A 21,798-nucleotide genomic window follows, 5' to 3' on the forward strand; every position below is an offset into this window, starting at 1 on the left:
TTATGCCATTAAATTAATCTTACATACAACTTCAAGACATACTTCTCAGTTAAATATTCTTTGAAGATGTATCAAATCATTATGGACTGATATCAGTTAAACTACCCAACTGCATATAATGTAGAGTGATGAAAAGTAGCTATGCATATTAGAGAATTGTAATTGAGAAGTTCTGAGGCACTTTACTGTTTTAATTTCATGCTACTTTATACTTCTGCAGAACCATTTCAATGAGAAATTGCCTACATTGTTCTCCACTACATTTATCTGACAGCTATAATGACTTACTTTACAAATTCAAATTTCAAAAACCTTTAATGAGAATATCTATCCAATAGCAAGAATTATTTTCACCTCGGCCAACTATACCATTAAAATCCTATTTAAATGCTAATGTTTCTGTAATTGTATAACACAAAATAATACAACTCTGACAAAAGCCAATTAGTCGGTACTTCTATATTTATTGTAGAATTTGCTGATGATATGCACTTTCACTTAAGTAGTGTTTAATTCAAGATCCACAGTTGGAGTATTTTCTTAGAGAACAGCACTACTTTTGCTTACAAATGGATCAGAGTATTTCCATTACAACCATATCCCAGCTGAATGGCTACTTACAGTACGGATGAAGGCTTCAGTAATAGTGCAATATCAAAAGCAATGCTTTGCAAGTGTTCTCTGAAAATTAGAGCGGGTATATTATTTACATTACTTAAATATTTCGCGCCCCATTCCACATCTCATTTTGAAAAGTGAGAACTATCGCTCCAATAGAACTTGGGTGGAATGAGAGTAAAGTGAGAAAACGCCCACTTAATTGACACCAATTGTAAGCCATATGGTCATATGTTAACGGCAGTAATTAGAAAATCGTAATTTTCCAGACAATGCCATTGGCAAGAGATGCAACACACCGGTGTCGATTTTAATGACCACACTGTCGTCCAGAACTACAGGTTCGAATGCCTCTGGAAACGTCAGAAACAGGACAGAGGTAATTGGTCATTACATCTGGTCAATACAGGCGCGAGCACAAATAACTGTCTGTGTGCACGTGCACACACGCACACGTTTTGTCAAGCCCTAACAGGTCCACCGGGGTTTCAACAAGACCTCGTACTCACTTTTTTTTTTTTTATCTCCCTCTCTCTCTCTCTCTCTCGCCCTCTCTCGCGCTCTGAAACAGCGAAAGCTGTTGGCTCGCGCGCGCTCAGTCTAATTATTCCACTCTCCCGCAGCTGAGTGGCGAGTGCTGAAAGCTCCGCACCGCTTTCCATCTCTTCCTTCCGCACTGCGATTCCGTTAGGAGACGGTCCTCTTTGGCGGACACGTACTGGCCCACCTGGACAGAGGTTTTCATCAGGACACGGAAACGTGTTAAAAGGAGGCTCGTGCAAACGACAAATGCACGCGACCCGAGGCCGGTGCCCCCAGACCCGACGGGGAGGGAGACAAGCAGAGCAGTGATGGGACAGTTCTCGGGAGGATGCTACCTGAGTTTTTTCATCTTTGTGCTTCTTGGTTCGCAGGCGCCGACCACATTAGCGAGAGGTAAGCTCAACACCGAGACACTTTTTGAAGAGCTCAGTGCGTCTCAGTCCTCCCGAATAAACTCAATAAAAAGGTGTATGCCCCGACAGACTGTGTTTCTGACGCTGACTCTACTTGTTTAGGATTTTTTTAAAGTAATCTTTTTTCATGTCCAGGTAGTGTTAGCAATTTATGTTTGCCTGACAAACAAACAAACAATAAAGCTTCAGACACCTTTATAAATCACATAAATTCAAATGAAATTAGGACAAGTTATTTCTTCTTTTTTTGTCGTGCGCAACAGACTGGCTAAGATTTGTTTATAAATGCTGCTTTAATAGGTTTAACGTCAGTTTCTTCTAGTGCAACAAAATGCTTATTACTAATCTAAATTTGCTTCCTTAAGGATATTCTCTCTGGAGTACAGTTAAAATGACTAGGTTCTGGTTGACTTTGATTTCACTCAAAAAATGTTTGAGAGTCTCATCGTGTTTTTTGTTTATTTTATTTATAAGATAACATAACCTTTATTAGTTCCACGCGTGGGAAATTTGTTATATTTTCAATGTTAAACCCATCTCATTTAGACAAAGTCAGTATTGTGATGGACCAGTTATAAGTGGTTTAATAGCAATTAATAACAATGTCTTAATTCAATGGCAGTGACTTTTACCTCAAGAACACCGACTCATATCCTTTAGCACGGCATAGTCCTGTCCTGTCACTCATTTTCTTACTGCTCTCATCTTACTTTTCTTCTTCTGAGGCTTCTCAAAAAAGCTTACCATTCATTCATTCTTTCTGTTGCTCACGATGACACTCACTGTGAATGAAAGCAGACTGTAATAAAACTGCTCACACTTTAAATACTGATTATATCGTCTATAATATACAAACGTGCTGTTTAGTGACTAAATTATGCACAAGGTATGGTATAAATGACACATTATTCACATTTCAAGTGGGCTTTCTAGCAATTATATGCTCTTGAATATATTAACATTGGTGCCCATGTGCATCATTGTTGGTTGCTGGGTGATTGTATGGTAATGGAGCAAACTAGTGAAACGTGCTTTGAATGTAGTTTTCCACTCCTATGTTTTGTCGTACTGAAATTGAGAGCCAGGACGATGTTTAACATTATTTGTTAAATCATGGCATTTTGTTTAATTATGATTGCCGGCCATGAGTATGGGACGAGGCGGGGGGGGGCGGGGGGTGCAAATTGTGATGCTATGTTGATAGCATACTGGTAAAACTAGAGAAGCTGATAGCTTGGTGGCCTTCCTCATTTTTCTTGCTTTACTTTAAACAATAAAATAACCCCCCTCTTCGCCAAATATGCACGCGCATGCATATCTTCTGACAGTAGCTGCTTTTTGTTCGAATGTTGACAGGCATGCAAAAAAAAAAAAGGCTAAAAGGCTCATTATTTGTGCGCATACAATGTAACTGGGAAAAAGTACTGTACTTCAAAAAACCAATTTGGGGCTTGCTCTAGCCATTTTTATGTCCACTCCTCTGCAACTGGATGATCAGAGGGTTGGGTTTTTTTTAACCTTATGAGGTTGCAAGTAGACTCCTGCAAAAAGCTGTAAACAACAGATGCAGCTTCAGCTCCTTTGAACATTTTGTCAAATCTAGATTACATGTGTTTTTGGTGTTTCCCCTACATAAGACAGGCCTGTCTTTTATGACATTATATCACGTGAAAGTAAACATCTGAATTTATCAGTTATGTGTCACTACCAGATTCAGAATGTCTGATCATCAGTAAGCTGGTTACTCATGATGGGACGTGTTCTATTTAGTCAGCAGATTTGAATGTTCATTGACTTAATGATAATACAGAAAACTGTTTTACTTAACTGACAACACTAATGAAACCTGTGGTTATGCACATGTTATATGCTGTCTTTTGTCAGAGAATAGATAATCAGAGAATCTTTTTTGCTTCCGCCAAATCCATCCTGACCTATTGACATCCATTTATCTCATATGGTAGCGTAACAAAGGTGCATTTGCAAGTCAATTAGTTAACTAGCCCCAAGGTTTTTATTTTTGCATCCCAAGTTTTGAAATCAGCTTCAACTTGGAAATTTACATAGCATAAATATTATATTAAGCCAAAGTATCTTAAGGGCAACTTTGCATGTAAGGATCAGGGGGTTTTACCGATCTTTTAAAGAACAAGTAGGTTTAAACTAAGGCAGAAATGTGTTTGAGATAACCTTTCAAGACTGACCGTAAATTGTATTTATAGAACCAGCTACCATGGCTACATTTCCATGTGAAGTGTTACATGATTTTTTCAAAGGCTTGACCTAATATGCTTGGATAGAAAAACAATAATAATGTTAGTGCATGAAAGGAAAGTGTGCTTGTCTGCCCTACACATTTTTTAAAGGCTGCATGGACGTATTTTGTAATATATCTTTCGGATTTGAAATGGCTTTCACTTGGGCTTTAAAAATATTTATAACATACAATAATATTGATGTCTGCAGTCAAATACTTTATTCAGACATGAAATTAAGTGCTATGGAAAGGCAGTCTACACACACGCACACACACACACACACACACACACACACACACACACACACACACACACACACACAACTGGTTAAATAATGTAAAAGCAAGATTACTTTGAACATGATAAAATATAAATGACACGTTACTCACACGTGTTGACACTAAATTTCACTTCCATAGCCACATACATGTAGAGAGTCCCCTATAAGTAAATATTATTTATCAGTTAGATGCCAAGTTAAAACACGGTCATCCAAATGCATTCAATGATGGGATAAATCACTTGTGTTCAACAAGCAATTTTATTCTTAACGTGCCGAGAACACCAAGTGACAACAAAAAAAAGACCTTAACCCAAAAGAGGAACCTTGCAGTCAGTGCCTGCAGGGGGATTCAGCGAGGAAATGCTGCTGATAAAATGTTGAGCAGCACCAGTGAACATTACAGACGTGTTCAGTGTTTCTCCTAGGTTGACTGCTTTGGGGGACAGGTAGGCTGTGGGAGTGATAACCCCCACAAAGCTTCTTTAACCTTATCAAGTCTAATTGAGGAAAACACTTCTGACAGCTAGTAAGGAAGACAAAGGGTGAGCTGAGCAGGGTCGCACAAAGATACTATCAAAAACAATTCCAGCAGTGCCAAACAACACCACTTGAACAAGAGGTTCAGTGGTCAAGTGCCAAGGAAGGCTGGTTCTGTGGCTTGATATCCACCTCCACTGATGATCAGATGGATTTCAGGTGTGGGTGATTCAGGCGCTCAGAGAGGGGCGTAGCAGACAGGCGTGAAATATAATAAGAGAGAGATCTCTATTAAAAAGAGGCCAGAAGAAAGTTAGTGGCCATAACAAGCTTATTCCCCTGTGAATAAGAGCTCTATTGTTGTCTAAGAAGAATTAATATCATATCTGTGCGACATGGCTGCAGTGGGTTGGAGTGGGTTCTTCATTATGATGAACATGGGCACTCTACATATATATTTCTGTACTCTAGATGCATCGAATATATTTGCGGCTGAAAATTGCTCCCCAACGAAAACAGCATCAATTTGTTGAAGAAAAATCACGTAAATATGACAGATTTACAGAGCACAAAGTGGACAACATACAATAGCATATAAATGCATACAAATAGTATAACAATGACACATACTATGGCATATAAAAGCATTAAATAAAGCATAGAAAACCACCTGAACACAGCCAATTAGCAAACCATTGGTATAGCAATTACTTTAGGCTATAGCATAATGCACTTTATGTATAGCTATTAATAATGAAGTAGCCTAGTTTTAAATAACGGGTTCACGATTGTCAAATCTTTATGCATAACATCTGAATTAGTGGTTTTGGAATTTTTTTTACTGTCACACCAGTGGGCGAGTCAAAATTTCAAGGTGTATTTATTGCACATGATGTTCCACCAGTTCCTCCATAATAATCCATAATCATGACTTTTCAGTCATAGCATTTATTTTTGTCTGTGTTTTTAGCTGTTTTCTTATGCATAGAATAACATCAGCAGGCTAATAAAATATTAAGTTGCACTAGCTAGGTTAATGATTTTAGCTTTTGTATTTAAAACCTGGCTTACAGTACACTGGTGAAAAAGGCCAGTCCTACTTCTGCTTTAGCTTGCTGCCCACTATATTAGCAGTGGTCAACTTCTCCTGACAGGTGATTTACTCAGGTGCAACTGAAGTCATAAGACAGGTAGCTTTAGCAGCACTGTCTACTGACAGCCTTTCCCCTCCTTTTTTCTGTGGTCAGTCATGTGGTGTGATGGGTATGTATGATTTGCTATACAAATGAAACTGATCCATTTCCTCCCTTGTTAACCTCTTTGCTGTCAATCAAATTGCTTTAATCTGTAATGCTCTACAAATACACTGGTTTTCTCTATTACAGAAGTTCTTTAAATTATTATTTTAGGGCACCCATACATACAGTAAAACAGTCTATTCATAGCTTTTTGTGTAGGTGTATAGCTTACAGTTTGCAATAAAAACGTATCCCTGCCTGGCCTTGCCTCACAGCCCATCAGTAGGTATACCGTTTGGCAACAACTAATTTCAGTTTTTCAGAAGAAAAGTTTCTGTTAGTCTTAATTTTGAGTCAAAATTCCCATGTTACTGTAAACGTATTATTTAGGCTAACATTCAAATATTAAATCAATAATTGGTAATGGCACCTCTAATTTTTTACTAATACTGCTAGTATTGTGATTTTGGCTTCTCAAAATTAAATGAACATGATTGAAAGATATTGAAAATGCATTTTCTGCCAGTAGAACACAAAGCAATCAAGTGCTCCCTAAAATCACTGCCTAATAACCATGTCTACATGTGCCAATCACAGCTGTTCCCTGCACCACTCAGCGAGAACTTTCCTGAGTGCACTTAACCGCACTGATATACTACAGACCATCAAAACAAAAATCAGCTGTCTGTCACTGGGGAAGGCAAAGAGCTTGTCTCTTGAAGCAGATCATCATCAGTTCTTCAGAGAGACTTCAAATTTAGGGAAGTGATGTTCACCAAGAACAACTCATATGCAAAGAATGCTGTAGAGCTGTGTGCACTGTAAACCATCACAACAAACTTATTCAGCTATCTGAAAATACATCACAACTTGCAATATGATGATTGCATGAAAGCAAAGAAGAACAATACAGTGGTTGCTAACATAAATTGTATAACTGAGAATGAGCCTGTAAAGCGGGTGAGTGTATTCATCCAGCTCACAAAGACACACTGAAATCACCACAGGAATCACATTCAATTTGGCTAAATATATTTGTTCAAATAACATACTGGACAAAAGATGTGCTATGCCCTCGCGGATATTTTTTTCCACTGTGGCAAAACCTGTGCTTTATGCAAAAAGCAGGGAAAGTAGAGAGGGATCTCACAGCTGTTGGGACTCTGCAATAAAATGTTGATGTCACCAAAATCAATTATGTATCAGTGACAAATGATTGTGATCTCAGTAATTGTGATAGCCCTTTTGGGCATATTCATGCACCTCTAACCCCTGTGTATTATTTTTAAAATTCAGTCAGTATTTTTATTTCAGGAATATTATTTAGTTTGTCATTTAACATCTGTTTTCAGTGAAGTATTAATTTTATATATTGAAATTGCCGCCAAAAACAGCAACAATAAATAGCAATTACTGCATCTCTGGAAAATAAATATAATTTTATGTAACTTCTACTAAATGTTTTTCTTAAAAAAAGACTACATAAACAATTGTTGATAACACTGATGATGATAAGTATTGTATCAAAGCTGTAAAACACCACTATCTTGATGCCACTATTAGTTCAATCAGTTTGTATTTGCATTTAAAGTCTTTCAATTCTCTTAGTCTCTTAACAAAGCAGAAGAACAGAGAGAGATACCAGCCTAGCTGAGCTTTTGAATTCATATCACTGCATACAGTGAGAGAAGACCATCATTTGCATGGCAGTACTGTCCATAGATTTTTGCTGAAGGGCTGTGAAAAGTGGCTACATCTAGTAACAGAGTCGTTTAGTTGGCAACAGTGATGGGATCTGAAGCGTGATGATGGATTCTGTGGGGGAGAGGGATGTTAGGTGTACAAGCTGGCACAGTCTGCATTGAAAAAAAAAGATTGAATTCTAAAAGTGAAAAATGAATATCTACCTAACAAATGAAAACTGGAATAGTTGACAATTGTGCTACAAGCCTATTTTGTCTAGGCTAACATGTAGACAAAATTTAAGTAATCAAAGAACCTGATAATTCCAGAAGGTTCACAAACCTTTTCTTGTAACTGTGTGACAAGGTAAGACATTAAAACAAAAACAAACAGCAGAAAGGCAGGTTTCTGTGAAAGGCATGACCTAAGGATGTGAATGAATTGGACAAGATTCAGCAGCTTCTTTTAAAACATCTCTCAACATCTCAGGTCCAAATGGGCTATATTAGGTAGGGTCGTAAATGTGCATTGCACTGTAACTTGTCAACCCAAAGCAAGACTAATCAGGTTGGTTGGATAACTACAGTGCTGTTATAACCTTTGTGCAACAAAAAGCTTATGCTATATGTATAATATTAGGACCATGTTTGTTGTCTTTCATAAATTCATTGATCAAGCTTCTGTGAGTTGACCATGCAACTCCTTGTGCTACTAAAAATGCATCTGGGCTTGAGCATGGAGTAAGTGAAAAAACTTAAGAGAGAAACAGAGATACAGAGAGGGAGGGGAATTGAAATGGGGAGGTGGATAAAAGGCAATGGAGTCATCTCTGCCATGTTTAATTTATCACAAAAATGACTGCCAGAATCTTGCTCAAGCTCTGGCTTTCACGTAACTGACATTACACATGATATGAATTCACGAGCCCAGCTGGGCTAGTATCCACTGTTGTTTTTATTCTGCTGGAGATCGCATGGTGGTCATATTCCCAGTTTCACTACTGCATTATTTAAGGGGAACCCATTTCTCTCCCCAACCTATCAACCCCATCTTCTGTCATTTATTCTCCACATTCCGAAGGAGCTGAGCTCATGCAGTCAAAGAGCCAAAATAAATATTCTCTACAGGGAATATAGAAAGCTGCAAAATCAAATATGTGGAAATATTGACCGTGTTTTGGCTGCTTGGACAAAGCCCTAACTGTAAGATAGCTATTCTTTTTTTATGGGATCCTGGGATTTTGAAAACTTTTAGATATAATATTTCCTGCAGATCTTTGATTGGAACAGAGTCCTTTTTGTTGGCTAAAAAAGCCAAAAAAAAATAAAAACCAATAAAAAAACCACTATATTATAAACTGGTTGCTGGAACATTATATATCTATTCAATTCAAGCATGGTTGTGTAGAGCTCTTCCTTACTACAGTTACTACAGTAGAGTACAAAGACCACTAATTGTCTCAGCAAAGATTTCAATTTATTGTTTGGGATTTTATTTTTAAACACACAAAACATGAACAGATTTCCCTGATATTTATTATGTGTAGTTGTGCATTTACTCATTTAGTTTATGCTCTGCCCTATTTCAGTCATCTGCTAGTTGTGTTTATGGTGCTCCAAATGCAACAGGAAAGTTGCAGAATGCTCTCTGCTGGACAGACTGGACAGATTACAAATGTGGCTACAGAGGGATTGCTTTACAGTTAATGTCAGATGATAATATTTGCTTGGCTATATATTGGTTGAGGTCTACTTAAGTGTCTAGCCGGCTTATGTGAGCTTATATATTTTTATAATCATTATTTATTAAACAGTATTGTTACTTATGTTATCCAGTGACCAGAGAGGTTTAGGAATAAAGAACTGTGGACAAAAACACCAATAGCCACAGAGATCCCGAGAAGAACAAATGAATCCCTATTAATTTTAATCTAGAGTGACACCCCAAATTTTTCTGGAATATTTGCCATATGTTTTCTTTATACTGTTTTAACATATTAAGGTTTATAAATTAGACAGCATGAAAAGCATTTTTGTATATTTTTATTTACATTTTGTATGGCTTCTCAGTTTTTGTGGTGTAATAGTAAAAAGAGAGGACAGACTAAAAAATAGATTTGTAAAAGTCAGCCAAACCACTATTTATCCATTAACCCAGATAAACCCAGTACTGACAGGTACTGATAGGTGTTGAATCCTCAAGCATAGCTTATACAGCTTGTGTTTTCCCATAAACCCACTGCATTATGCCCATATGTATGTTCTATGTGCTCACAGGTGGGAGGAATAACATGGTGCCAAATATTGCTATTTCACTTCCCTCCTGCAGGTTTGCCCTCAGCCTTGTATCCACAACCTTTTCACTTACTCTTCGATAAAAGCGCGTATTGCTTCCTTGTGTTTTGAAATAATACTGAAAAGGAGGCCTTGGAGATAACTGCCCATCCACAATGCACCATTGAATGTCTCACTGTTTAACTCAAGGGCACTGGCACAAATGTTAGATTCATAGCGTACACCATTCACTTCAATGCCAAACACTCTCTCTTAACCTCTCTTTCTCTTTCTCTCCCTTGTAGCTCACAGTTTATACCTATGGGTAGCACTGTTGTTTCCTCTAAAGTGCTTGTGTTTTTGTAAATGCCCAGACCCTTCATCGTTTTCTTGTTGTCCACACCTCCCTTGCAATTCCTTTCGGTGTAATTTAGTTTCAGTTGTTTATAGCTGTGACAAATGTTTTGGTTCTGCTATCATTTCTCAACTCACCTGACTGAAGGAGGAAGGAGCCAGGACTGCAGAGGTAATGTAAGAGAGCAGGGCATGTAAGATGAAAAAAGCAGAGGGAGAGAGAAACACAGACGCGAGCTTTACAGTGCAGAATATCTGAGTATCTCATGTTATCAGTAACTGCCACATCAGTTTGTCAGTAACACCGAGCGCCTATCTCTGCTCTCCATGATAAATTAATTTCAAGCATAATCAGAAGCAAATACATATTTAATGACTGGGTAGTAAAGTACTGGTATAGTGTGTGTTTACAGAATGTCTGTTTAGTATGTGTACATTTTTTGTACATGCAGAAGTCATCATGATTTTAACCATCACATCAGCAGTTTTTGAAAGGCACCCCAGTCTAAAAAGGACCCTCACCATAGTCTATCATATTATGAAGGACATAACTGATTGATGTGAAACATACTGGAAACGTATCCAAAAAAAAAGGAAATTGTAGGAATTCCATAGAGATAAACCTGCGGATCACAACCAATTAAGGCTCCTTTGTTCCTCACAAAAGGTATCTTGCCCCCATTATATTAAATGGTTGTGCTTTAGACCAGTATGTTTGTCTTTTTTTGTTGGTGGTGGTGTGTGGGGGAGGTTGCGTAATGCACAGCTGAACCACAGTTATGCACTTGCGTAGACAAAAATCAAAGTTTGCGAGATGAAAGAGTTCTTAAATGCCATGCTTTTTCCAAACTGATGGCATTCAAGATGAACTATGTTTAAATGTTCTGGATCTTGTTTTTTGTTTTGTCTTTGTCCCTTCTCTTTTATGAACACAGTACTTTTTGAAAAGTTGGTTGACTGTTGCGAGACAGGCTGGTTCATCCACATTTCTCATGTCTAGTATTGCCTTTTTGAATTCATATGCATCCTCAAGGGCCATTTGGTGCTTTTATGAGTGTCACAGAAACAGGATGGGGTTTAAGAGTCCCTCTGAGCATATGAAGCTGACATAATACCTCTCTGAAGTCATGTGTGACTGTATGTTTTAAAACCAACAAAGCTCTGTCATTGATAAAATAAAACGCAAAGCTGGATGACAACTGCCTTTGTGCCTTTATGCTTTTCATTCCTGGAGACAAAAGAGAAGATTATCAAACACTCTTTGACAATTGCTAATCTAAAATGTATGAAACCGAAAATTATAGTGAACTGTGCAAACAGACTGTCTCATCGGTCAAAAAAAACAAACAATGAATAGCAACTACAACTCAAAATCGCAGCTTATTGCTATGATAACCTATAATTGGTAACTTCTGTTCCCAAAATAGTAAGAGATAATTATTTCTTAAGCAAAGTAAGCTTTTAAACAACTCTCTGTTTCCCAAAGCAATAATAACAACATTAGTGTAGTAGCGAGACTTAAGTTGTTTGTAAAAATTTAACATCAGTTGTTTGTAAAAATTTAACATCAAACAAACTAAATGAAAACAAAATAAATGAAGCTTCTGATTAATTTGATGGCTCTGGATCCTCAAATAGATGCCTGTGTTTTTGATGGAGAACCCAGAGCTCCTGGAGAACATCTCTCTACAGAAAAAAGCCCTTTCTTGGTTCAAACTTGCCCCTAACATTAGTCACTTGAGACTGTTCCTATACATTTGTTCTTTCCATTTTTTTTATTCATTTTTTGAACATATTGTGTTCCATCCATCCATATGTTCAAGACAGATCCACTGCTGCTATCTTATCTTGAATATCGATTTCAATGTGTTGAAGTGCAGTTGGTCTGCAGTTCATCTTTGGACATGCATTGGGTCAGAAGGTTTTATTGGTTCAGACAGGAGGCACGCAAACTGTTATTCAATTCAATTTTATTTATATAGTGCCAAATCACAACAGCAGTTGCCTCAAGCCACTTTAGATTGTAAGGTAAAGACCCTACAATAATACAGAGAAACCCTAAGCGGAGGATGTAGAGGAGATATTTAAAACCACACTGTGCCTCATTACATCTGCTTTTTATTTAACTGTTTATCTTGGCTTACTGTTTTGTTTTTATTTATTTATAGCAATGAAAAGCAGGTTTATCCACAGCTTCAGTAATTATAAGTTCAGAGTTCACCAAACCTTCTATGACGTTGATGTCTCTCTCTCTCCTCTTAGACTCTTACAGCTGTGCTAGCTGTGAGATAAGCAACATAATTGATGTTGGCAGTTATCTAGGGCAGAACATTTTGGGTGTATGTTTTTGGATAATATTACAGTAACAGCATTACCGTTTTAAAAAATAACAAAAAAATAAATAAAGACACAAAACCAGTTTCATTCACAAGCATGATTTGAACCATGTAACCGATAGGTTGAGGTAATTAGTCAAAAAAAGTGATGAATTACATATTACTTGCTAGTTTTCTTAAAAGTAACACTCTACGTTACTTAATTACTCACTGGAAAATGTAATTTTGTTACACAACTGGTTACATTCCTCTTGCATCACTCTGTAACTCTGTAAAATGACCTGAAATGTAATGCCACATAATTACTTTTTAACAATATAAGCCTAATAATTTAAAAGCAAAAATAAAATAATAAAAAAGAACCAGTATAAACCTGAGACGACAGGCACACACACTGATATTTCCCTATCCTAAAAAGGACATGCATAAGATCTTGTTTATGAACACAAAACCAACAACACAAAGCAGTTGAAAATCAGTCCATGGAGACTTCAAAGCGATGTAAGAAGAAATAAATACAGATGAAGCTAGCAATACCATACCATAGCAATCCTGTCCTTGCAATACAAATAAAGGTAATGTCCATCTCCAGTTCGCACCACCATTTTCCTCTTCCATGCAGACATACTGAAATCAGCATATTGTAGCAAAAAGCTCAAGAAGAAAAATGCATTGTTTATCTTTTTTTTTATTCTATCTGCCTGACGTGCAGATAGCATAGTATTATCTGCACGTCAGGCAGATAATCTGATGTTATTACTTTTGTAATCTTTGTAACACAAGTAATGACATATTGTAACTGTAATATGATTACTGAGTTTAGTACAGTAATGTGTTGCATTAATATACTACAATACAGAGAAATGTAATGCGAATACAGTATACCTGGAATGGATTATATCCAACAGTGAGCACACACATTATCAGCACTACTCAAGCAAACTTCAGACCAAGTAAGGGGACTCCTCATAGCCTTTTTGTTATGAAAAAAAACTAGCTTTCTTTGCAGTCATTGCAAGATTCATGCTCTGTGCGTTTAAGTTACCACAATGTGCTGTTGAGATGACTGTGACTCTTTATTAAATGTGGCTTAAAAGGGTTACCTTGAAGATCCATGTGACCATCACTAACGTAAAGGTATTTAGGAAATTCATTGATTATTCATAACTGAATAACTAAACATAAAACAGGATAATGCATAACTGCATTTGCTCTTGTGTTTCATAGATATAAAGCAGATGGCATGCAAACATGAGCTGCTAGGTAAAAATGTAAATCTATATCAACCGGTGAGGAACCCAGTGAAAGGAAAAATGGAAGTAAATGGTAATAGTTTAATCAGAATAGTCACACATGTAAAAGGGGAAGCATCAGCCAAACGATATATGACTATACAGGGAGTGCAGAATTATTAGGCAAATGAGTATTTTGTCCACATCATCCTCTTCATGCATGTTGTCTTACTCCAAGCTGTATAGGCTCGAAAGCCTACTACCAATTAAGCATATTAGGTGATGTGCATCTCTGTAATGAGAAGGGGTGTGGTCTAATGACATCAACACCCTATATCAGGTGTGCATAATTATTAGGCAACGTCCTTTCCTTTGGCAAAATGGGTCAAAAGAAGGACTTGACAGGCTCAGAAAAGTCAAAAATAGTGAGATATCTTGCAGAGGGATGCAGCAGTCTCAAAATTGCAAAGCTTCTGAAGCGTGATCATCGAACAATCAAGCGTTTCATTCAAAATAGTCAACAGGGTCGCAAGAAGCGTGTGGAAAAACCAAGGCGCAAAATAACTGCCCATGAACTGAGAAAAGTCAAGCGTGCAGCTGCCAAGATGCCACTTGCCACCAGTTTGGCCATATTTCAGAGCTGCAACATCACTGGAGTGCCCAAAAGCACAAGGTGTGCAATACTCAGAGACATGGCCAAGGTAAGAAAGGCTGAAAGACGACCACCACTGAACAAGACACACAAGCTGAAACGTCAAGACTGGGCCAAGAAATATCTCAAGACTGGTTTTTCTAAGGTTTTATGGACTGATGAAATGAGAGTGAGTCTTGATGGGCCAGATGGATGGGCCCGTGGCTGGATTGGTAAAGGGCAGAGAGCTCCAGTCCGACTCAGACGCCAGCAAGGTGGAGGTGGAGTACTGGTTTGGGCTGGTATCATCAAAGATGAGCTTGTGGGGCCTTTTCGGGTTGAGGATGGAGTCAAGCTCAACTCCCAGTCCTACTGCCAGTTTCTGGAAGACACCTTCTTCAAGCAGTGGTACAGGAAGAAGTCTGCATCCTTCAAGAAAAACATGATTTTCATGCAGGACAATGCTCCATCACACGCGTCCAAGTACTCCACAGCGTGGCTGGCAAGAAAGGGTATAAAAGAAGAAAAACTAATGACATGGCCTCCTTGTTCACCTGATCTGAACCCCATTGAGAACCTGTGGTCCATCATCAAATGTGAGATTTACAAGGAGGGAAAACAGTACACCTCTCTGAACAGTGTCTGGGAGGCTGTGGTTGCTGCTGCACGCAATGTTGATGGTGAACAGATCAAAACACTGACAGAATCCATGGATGGCAGGCTTTTGAGTGTCCTTGCAAAGAAAGGTGGCTATATTGGTCGCTGATTTGTTTTTGTTTTGTTTTTGAATGTCAGAAATGTATATTTGTGAATGTGGAGATGTTATATTGGTTTCACTGGTAAAAATAAATAATTGAAATGGGTATATATTTGTTTTTTGTTAAGTTGCCTAATAATTATGCACAGTAATAGTCACCTGCACACACAGATATCCCCCTAAAATAGCTAAAACTAAAAACAAACTAAAAACTACTTCCAAAAACATTCAGCTTTGATATTAATGAGTTTTTTGGGTTCATTGAGAACATGGTTGTTGTTCAATAATAAAATTATTCCTCAAAAATACAACTTGCCTAATAATTCTGCACTCACTGTATACGGATCTTGAAATTAGTCCTACTCTTACCATGGACTCTAAAATCATTTAGACTAGCACTGTCTTAGAAGAATAGAATAGAATAGAATAGAATAGAATAGAATAGAATAGGCCTTTATTGTCATTGTACATGTACAATGAAATTATGGAATAAACACAAAATAATGGTCAGCTGTTCATGACTTCCATGGCAGACACTGTCCGTTCTTGCTCCTTTTTATCCTCATCTGTTCTGAGGTAAAATGGCACTCTTTATGCTCTTTATCCACTTCTCTTTCAACCATCAGCATTCAAAGTAGCACTTGTGTTGGTGTTGTTCTGTGAACAAGAGTCTTGCTCTTATTTTCTTGATAATAATTGTTGTCACAACATACCATGGACAAATAGCATTACAGTAACATAGTCTTTGTAGTGAATTCAAAGCCACATGACCTCCTGCGGTCATATTGAATATGTTATATTTATAATTAATTTAAATGTGAAGCTTGTGCTGTTTGATTATTATTTAAATTGAAAGTCATTAAGAATTTTGAAACAAAATATGAGTTCTTTACATTGGTGAATGACTTGAACCACTTAAATGTTCATTCATACATGAAGGGTGTGTGTTTTCCTCTGCGCCGTCAATGTGGTTGCAAGGTTATGCATGTGTAACTTTGATGAGGTTCCCCTTCAGCCAAGGACTCCCCTTTGTCATTAAGACAGATAACGTCTATTCTGTGCATCGATGTGGTTACATTCGTTTAAAAGCTACTTTTGTTTCAGCTCACAGACAGCAGAATCAATAAATCGTGTTACCAGTTTCTGCTTCATTTCACCTTAGCCGGTTTAGACCAACTTAGCCCCAAAGCTGAAGACAAAACAGAACATATAGTATAAAGCCACAGTGCCTTTATATAGCATTTAGCATAAAGCATCTCAGATTAAATAATTATTATTAATTTAAGACCAAGTCACAGCATTTCCCTGAAGACACCAAGAACATCTTATTGTATGCCTTCACCTATAAAACCCCACATTCCTCCCCAAAGTATTAAAAAATAACCTTATTATCCTACAATTCCTTAGAATAATGGATGCTGTTGTTTCCTGATATTTTCCACAGTATAGCTTGGTGATGGACACACATCATCCTGCGGCACTCACTTCCACATTTAAACTGTTTTGCATCATCTGAGTGGGATAAAGGTCCAACAGAGGTTTGCTTAAATACAGATTTTTCAATAACCTATTGGAAAACATAAAAAAAATATGTCACCACATTTATTGTGTTGTCCACATTAAATGTGGTGATTCAGGTATTTTGTAAAGTGGCTGCATATTCAATAACGCCTCTTTGTGTTTGCGTATATTACTTTTTGACAACTTTGTTGTCAAAAGTCACATTCGAAATAGATGTGGAACCCTCCGTCTTAGAAGGTGAGATATCTACAGTGTTTCTGCTGAATGACTCTTGGAATTGTCAGCCTGTCATGGTCTTCAGCCTGTGCATACACATGTACTGACAACAGCCATATTCAAAGCACTGAATTGTAGAAGCATTCGAAATTGAAATGTCAGGTTGAAACCGACATGCCGCGAATTAGAATGAGGGAAATGGAAAAGATGAGCTATTGTGCAGTAGCATCTTCTCTTGATATTTTTTCTGTGCATAGTGTTTACTGACTGTAGCCAATACTTAGAGACCACAGTGGATAAAAACTGCATTTTTCAACAGAAAACAGTCGAGCTTGTCTTCTGTGAAGTACTATAATGAGAGTCCAGCAATGGCCACATTCTCCCACTTGTTATCTTGAGATTTGCTAATGTCTAGGTATACTTCTCTTTTCCTGTGTATGTGTGTGTTGTATACCTGTAATCCAAAACAAGGCCTGATAAAATGAAGAGATAAAACCCAATTACCAAGTAAGCAGTCCTGAGTCATCTCCCATTTGTTCCAACCATTGTCTTCTCTACTACTCTTTATCTCGATTTGTATGGTTTACTCAAAGACCAGACCAGCTGATTGTAATCTTAGGTGAAAAGAAACGAGATAAAAAAGAAATTCTGAAAAAACAGAAGTGCGAATGAGCTAATCGATGCCAAGCAGCTTGCACACAGGGAATCTCTTTTTCTTTAGTGTAATCTTCCAGCGTGATTGTGAAGTTTGTGTGCGCCAAGCTTCTGAGGGGACCAATTAAGGAACGACGGGGCAGGAGTCTGAACTGGTGGCTCTCCTAATAGCCTACAGGCTGGAGTGGTCCTGATCCATAGTCAGTCGATAACACGAGCCTCCCTAGTCTCAACCAATGAATGCCAACAATCAGATTCAATACAGCAAAGAAAAATAAAAGCCAGAATGTGAATGTGACAAAACGTCCTTTTTTCCCCCTTTCGGCACCACAAGATGTAAGATGTTTTGCACAGTAAACCCAGGTCATGGCTGAAAATAAATTGAGCCGAAAAGATATTTGAACCCCCAAGCAAGTGTGAGACAAACCACAGAATGATTTTGACCTTTAGAAAAGATCCTACAATCTAAGATCTTTTTAAGCTTTAAGCTCATCATCTGAGTGCAAGTGTATGTGTATTCTTTTAGGTTGGATTTGGTCTGTTTCTTCACTGCCAGCTGTTTGTTGTATCCCGTACATAGTGGAGTGATATGCTCCTGACATTCAGCTCTCTCTGCTGACCTACAAGGTATATGATAACCTACAGGAACAGTGAGTTTGTTTTCAAGGCTAATGGAGAGCACTCCCAAGACAGAACAGAAGTGGGTGATGTTATAGCCCATCTCAAAGGGATTTTGTTCACTCTTTGCAATTTCACCTAGATGGTATACAGCCCATAATCTAATGTGACTGCTTTAATCTAATCGATAACCATAGCTATCGTTTACCACATTATAGTAACAAAGTATACTTTGAATTACTGCACTAAGTGGGTTACTTTGTGTTGAGCTGCATGATATGTGCAGACTTGGGTAACCCAATTGCATTGTGATAAATATAATGCATTTAATAATACATTTAAACTCCTTGGACGATCGGGGCAAGCATTTTGCCTGTATACTGGTATAGAGATATCTGAAAAGTTCTCACTACAAATGAAATCATAACCAATATACTGGTACGTCTGGTATATGGCCCAGCACTCAATATAATGTAATATAGTATATTATAGACACACACAGAGAGATATTACTTGGTTGGGCTGCCCAGGTACAGCCACCTATATATACAGCAACTCATCTGTGCAACCATCTGTGATTGATTTGTTAGTGGACAATCCCTTTGCTTTATTGTTTTTCTTGGAAAGTTGACCAGCTAGCTCCAACCATCTTGGTCTTATGTATTCCCTGTTGGCTGACTCAGTAACTGTTGTGGTTTAATTCAGTTGCTTCTTCAAAAAGATCTTGTTCCAAGGTTGGGCATAATCCAAATCAGCTCTTGGACTGCATAATATAATATAATATAATATAATATAATATAATATAATATAATATAATATAATATAATATACACTTAGAAGTGTAAGTTTCATTATGCTGGTGAAAAACCTGCTTTGACATCCTGTCATTTCATATTATTTCCACTCTTCTCTTTTCAACCTGACAGATAAAGGCATTTTTGCATGTCCATTGTTCTTTCTATTGTGTTGTTTCATTAATGCCACCCATTAACTACTTCTGGGAAATATCTGAAAGTGGGATGGACAGAAATGCATATTTTACAAGACAGCCTTGTTGTTGGCGTTAAAGCTGTGCAAGTACTGTAATGCCCAGGAATCCTTCTCTTTGTGCTTAATATGCTTTATTCTAATTCTTCATTGAAGTGAGATAAATTGCTAAATGCTGTGAGTAATTGAATATTTTTTGTACTCATCCTCACATCTATATTTGCTATAACCTAATACTGCATGTCCATTGCCATATAAAATTAACATTAATCTAAAATGAATATATTTACATAGGAATAAGGTATTGATTGTAATTTGTGGTTCTTCTAGTGAAGGAAGTTAAGAGACGGGTGGAGGTTGCAGGCCTAATCTGGCTATAGGTGCCACTGATTTCAAAAGCATTTGCACCTCATTCCTTCAATTCAAAGGTGAAGTCAGTTTTGCTTGAGAAGATAGCTAAGCAAAATAAGAGTGAAGTGATATTAGTGATATTAAGAGCTGTTCAATTTTCATAACAAATAGTAAGGAAAAGTGTTTCACTGCTTTATTAACTCTTTAAGCATACAGCACACTGGACCATCCTTTATGGCAGATATTTCTGTCCTGCAGTTCATAGTGACACACTATCATACTGTTCATGAAAGCAAATGATGACAAATGAACATAACTGTTAAGTGGTGCAGATAATGTAAATACTAATATTAAGTTTTGAGTTTCATGGGTTAACTTGATATTATGCACTCAGCCTTCAATAATAACCAAGGTAAACCCACAGGTGAACAATGAACATGTCACGGTCCTGGGTTGGTGACCCAGTGCTTTGAGTTTCTTGTGTCTCTGAGTTTTTGTATTATGATCTTAGTTCTCTTTGTTGCCCCAGTTTATTCTATAGTCTAGCGTCTTAGTTTGGCTTTCTTGTATTCTGTTTAGTTTTCTGAGTATTTAGTAGCTGCCCTCTGTGTCTCTTTGTTGTTGTTTGTTTCTGTGTTTCTTAGTTTCTCTGTCTCCCCTAGTCAAGTCTGCATCTGTGCTACTTCCTGTTTTACTTTGAAGGTCTGTGTCTCATGTGAGTGTATCCTACTTTGCTTCCTTGTCTCGTCAGTTCTGATTTCCCCCAGCTGTGCTCTTCTTCTGTGTCTCATTCCCCTCGTTTTTTCTCCAGTGTATTTAAGCCATGTATTTCTCTGTGTCAGGCTACGTCCACATGTACCCGGGTATTTTTGAAAACGCAGATTTTTCTATGCGTTTGCGCCTTTTGTCCACACGTAAACTGCGTTTTCGGTCAGTGAAAATTGAGATTTTTAAAAGCTCCTGCCAGGGTGGATATTTTTGAAAACTCAGTTTTTGCATTTACGTGTGGACGAAAAAACAGAGAAAACGCAGCGTCAAAAGTGTGCGCATTTTTTGACGTCACACTGTGTGCCAGGTTATTGTTTCGGTCAAATGAATTTCTACAATGGCGGACTTGCACAAAATACCATTACTGTTTATTTTACTCTCTGCAATGCTTACATATACACGCACAGTTACTGCCCCTCCACACATAGGACTCAGTTCTACTTCTATGCGCCATCTTTGTTTACTCTTTCCCACCCAGGCTGACCTCTGATTGGCCAACATTTTTACATGGATAGGAATATAGCGCCACCTGCTGCTTTGGCATGTTCCTAGCAGCGTTTTCCTTCGTTTTTTACTTTTACGTGTGGACGGGATTTTTAAAAAAAACGAAAACGGAAAATCTCCATCACAGAAACCTTAAAAAAGGCACGAATTACAGTGGCTCAGCTCTTTGCCAGGAAGCAAATATAAGAGTGAACAGTGGGAGCAAGTAGTCTCAGTGTGGCAAAGATTTCATTTCACAAGCTAATACATTAATTGTGTCTTTTAAAAAAAAACTAGCTGTGGTTAAAAAGTTATTATTTTCACAGTTTAGAGAACATTGTAGTTTCACCACAGCAGACCCAAGTCAACAACATCCCCTGTCACATTATTAGGTCTACTTTTAATCTCGAATGTGTGGAAACGTTAATGTTTCAATGGTGATCACTCAGCGTTATGGAGTTGTGGATTAATTTGAGGATTTTTGATAATAAAGTTATTCAAGTTACTCGATGAGTCAAGTAACAGTCTTTACCTGGAAAAAGTGATGTTAATATTTAAGCTGTTAGGATTTAGCAATTGCCAAATACTAACTATATTAAAATGGGACATCTAAGTAAGTTGCTATTGAAAGACTCATTCTTTTTTTTCTTTTTTGTAGTCTGTCCTGTCAGGCAGCTTTTGCAATTAGAATTACGATCTGAATACACTGTTGTGCCAAACACATTTTGCTTTTCCAAGGTCAGCTCTATAAATTCTCTATAGGCTCCTCTTGTTCAGGGTTTATCTGTTTATTTCTTCATTTCTGTTTGTGTTATTTAAAGTTATTACATTATATGTGTTAAACAGTATAACAATGTATAAGGCAGGACAGGTGGGAGAGAGAAAAGGGGGGGAGGGGGGGGCATGTAATAAAAGGACAGAGTACAAATAGAAATGCATAATGTATCGCCAACTACTCCACCTGTAAGAAAAACATACAAAACCTGGAACACAAAAATTTGAATCTAGCACCACACTAGAGCAGGGCGATATGGCCAAAAATATTTATCACGATATATATTTGAAAATTTGCGATAACGATATAATTGACGATATAATTGATGC

At 37.5% G+C, this 21,798-nt stretch overlaps 1 protein-coding gene across 1 annotated transcript in view; it reads left to right on the forward strand.

The window, feature by feature from the left end:
* Positions 1-1,157: 1,157 nt before the first annotated feature.
* LOC102299395 (netrin receptor UNC5D) overlaps positions 1,158-21,798 on the forward strand; it is a 185,354-nt gene continuing 164,713 nt past the window's right edge. The window contains exon 1 of the mRNA XM_005929783.2: positions 1,158-1,554. Coding sequence (XP_005929845.1) covers positions 1,470-1,554 — 85 coding nt within the window. The 5' untranslated portion in view covers positions 1,158-1,469. The remainder of the gene's footprint in view (positions 1,555-21,798) is intronic.

Source organism: Haplochromis burtoni, unplaced genomic scaffold, assembly GCF_018398535.1.
Source record: "Haplochromis burtoni strain Fernald_Lab_line unplaced genomic scaffold, NCSU_Asbu1 Contig_107, whole genome shotgun sequence".
NCBI classification, from domain to species: Eukaryota; Metazoa; Chordata; class Actinopteri; order Cichliformes; family Cichlidae; genus Haplochromis; species Haplochromis burtoni.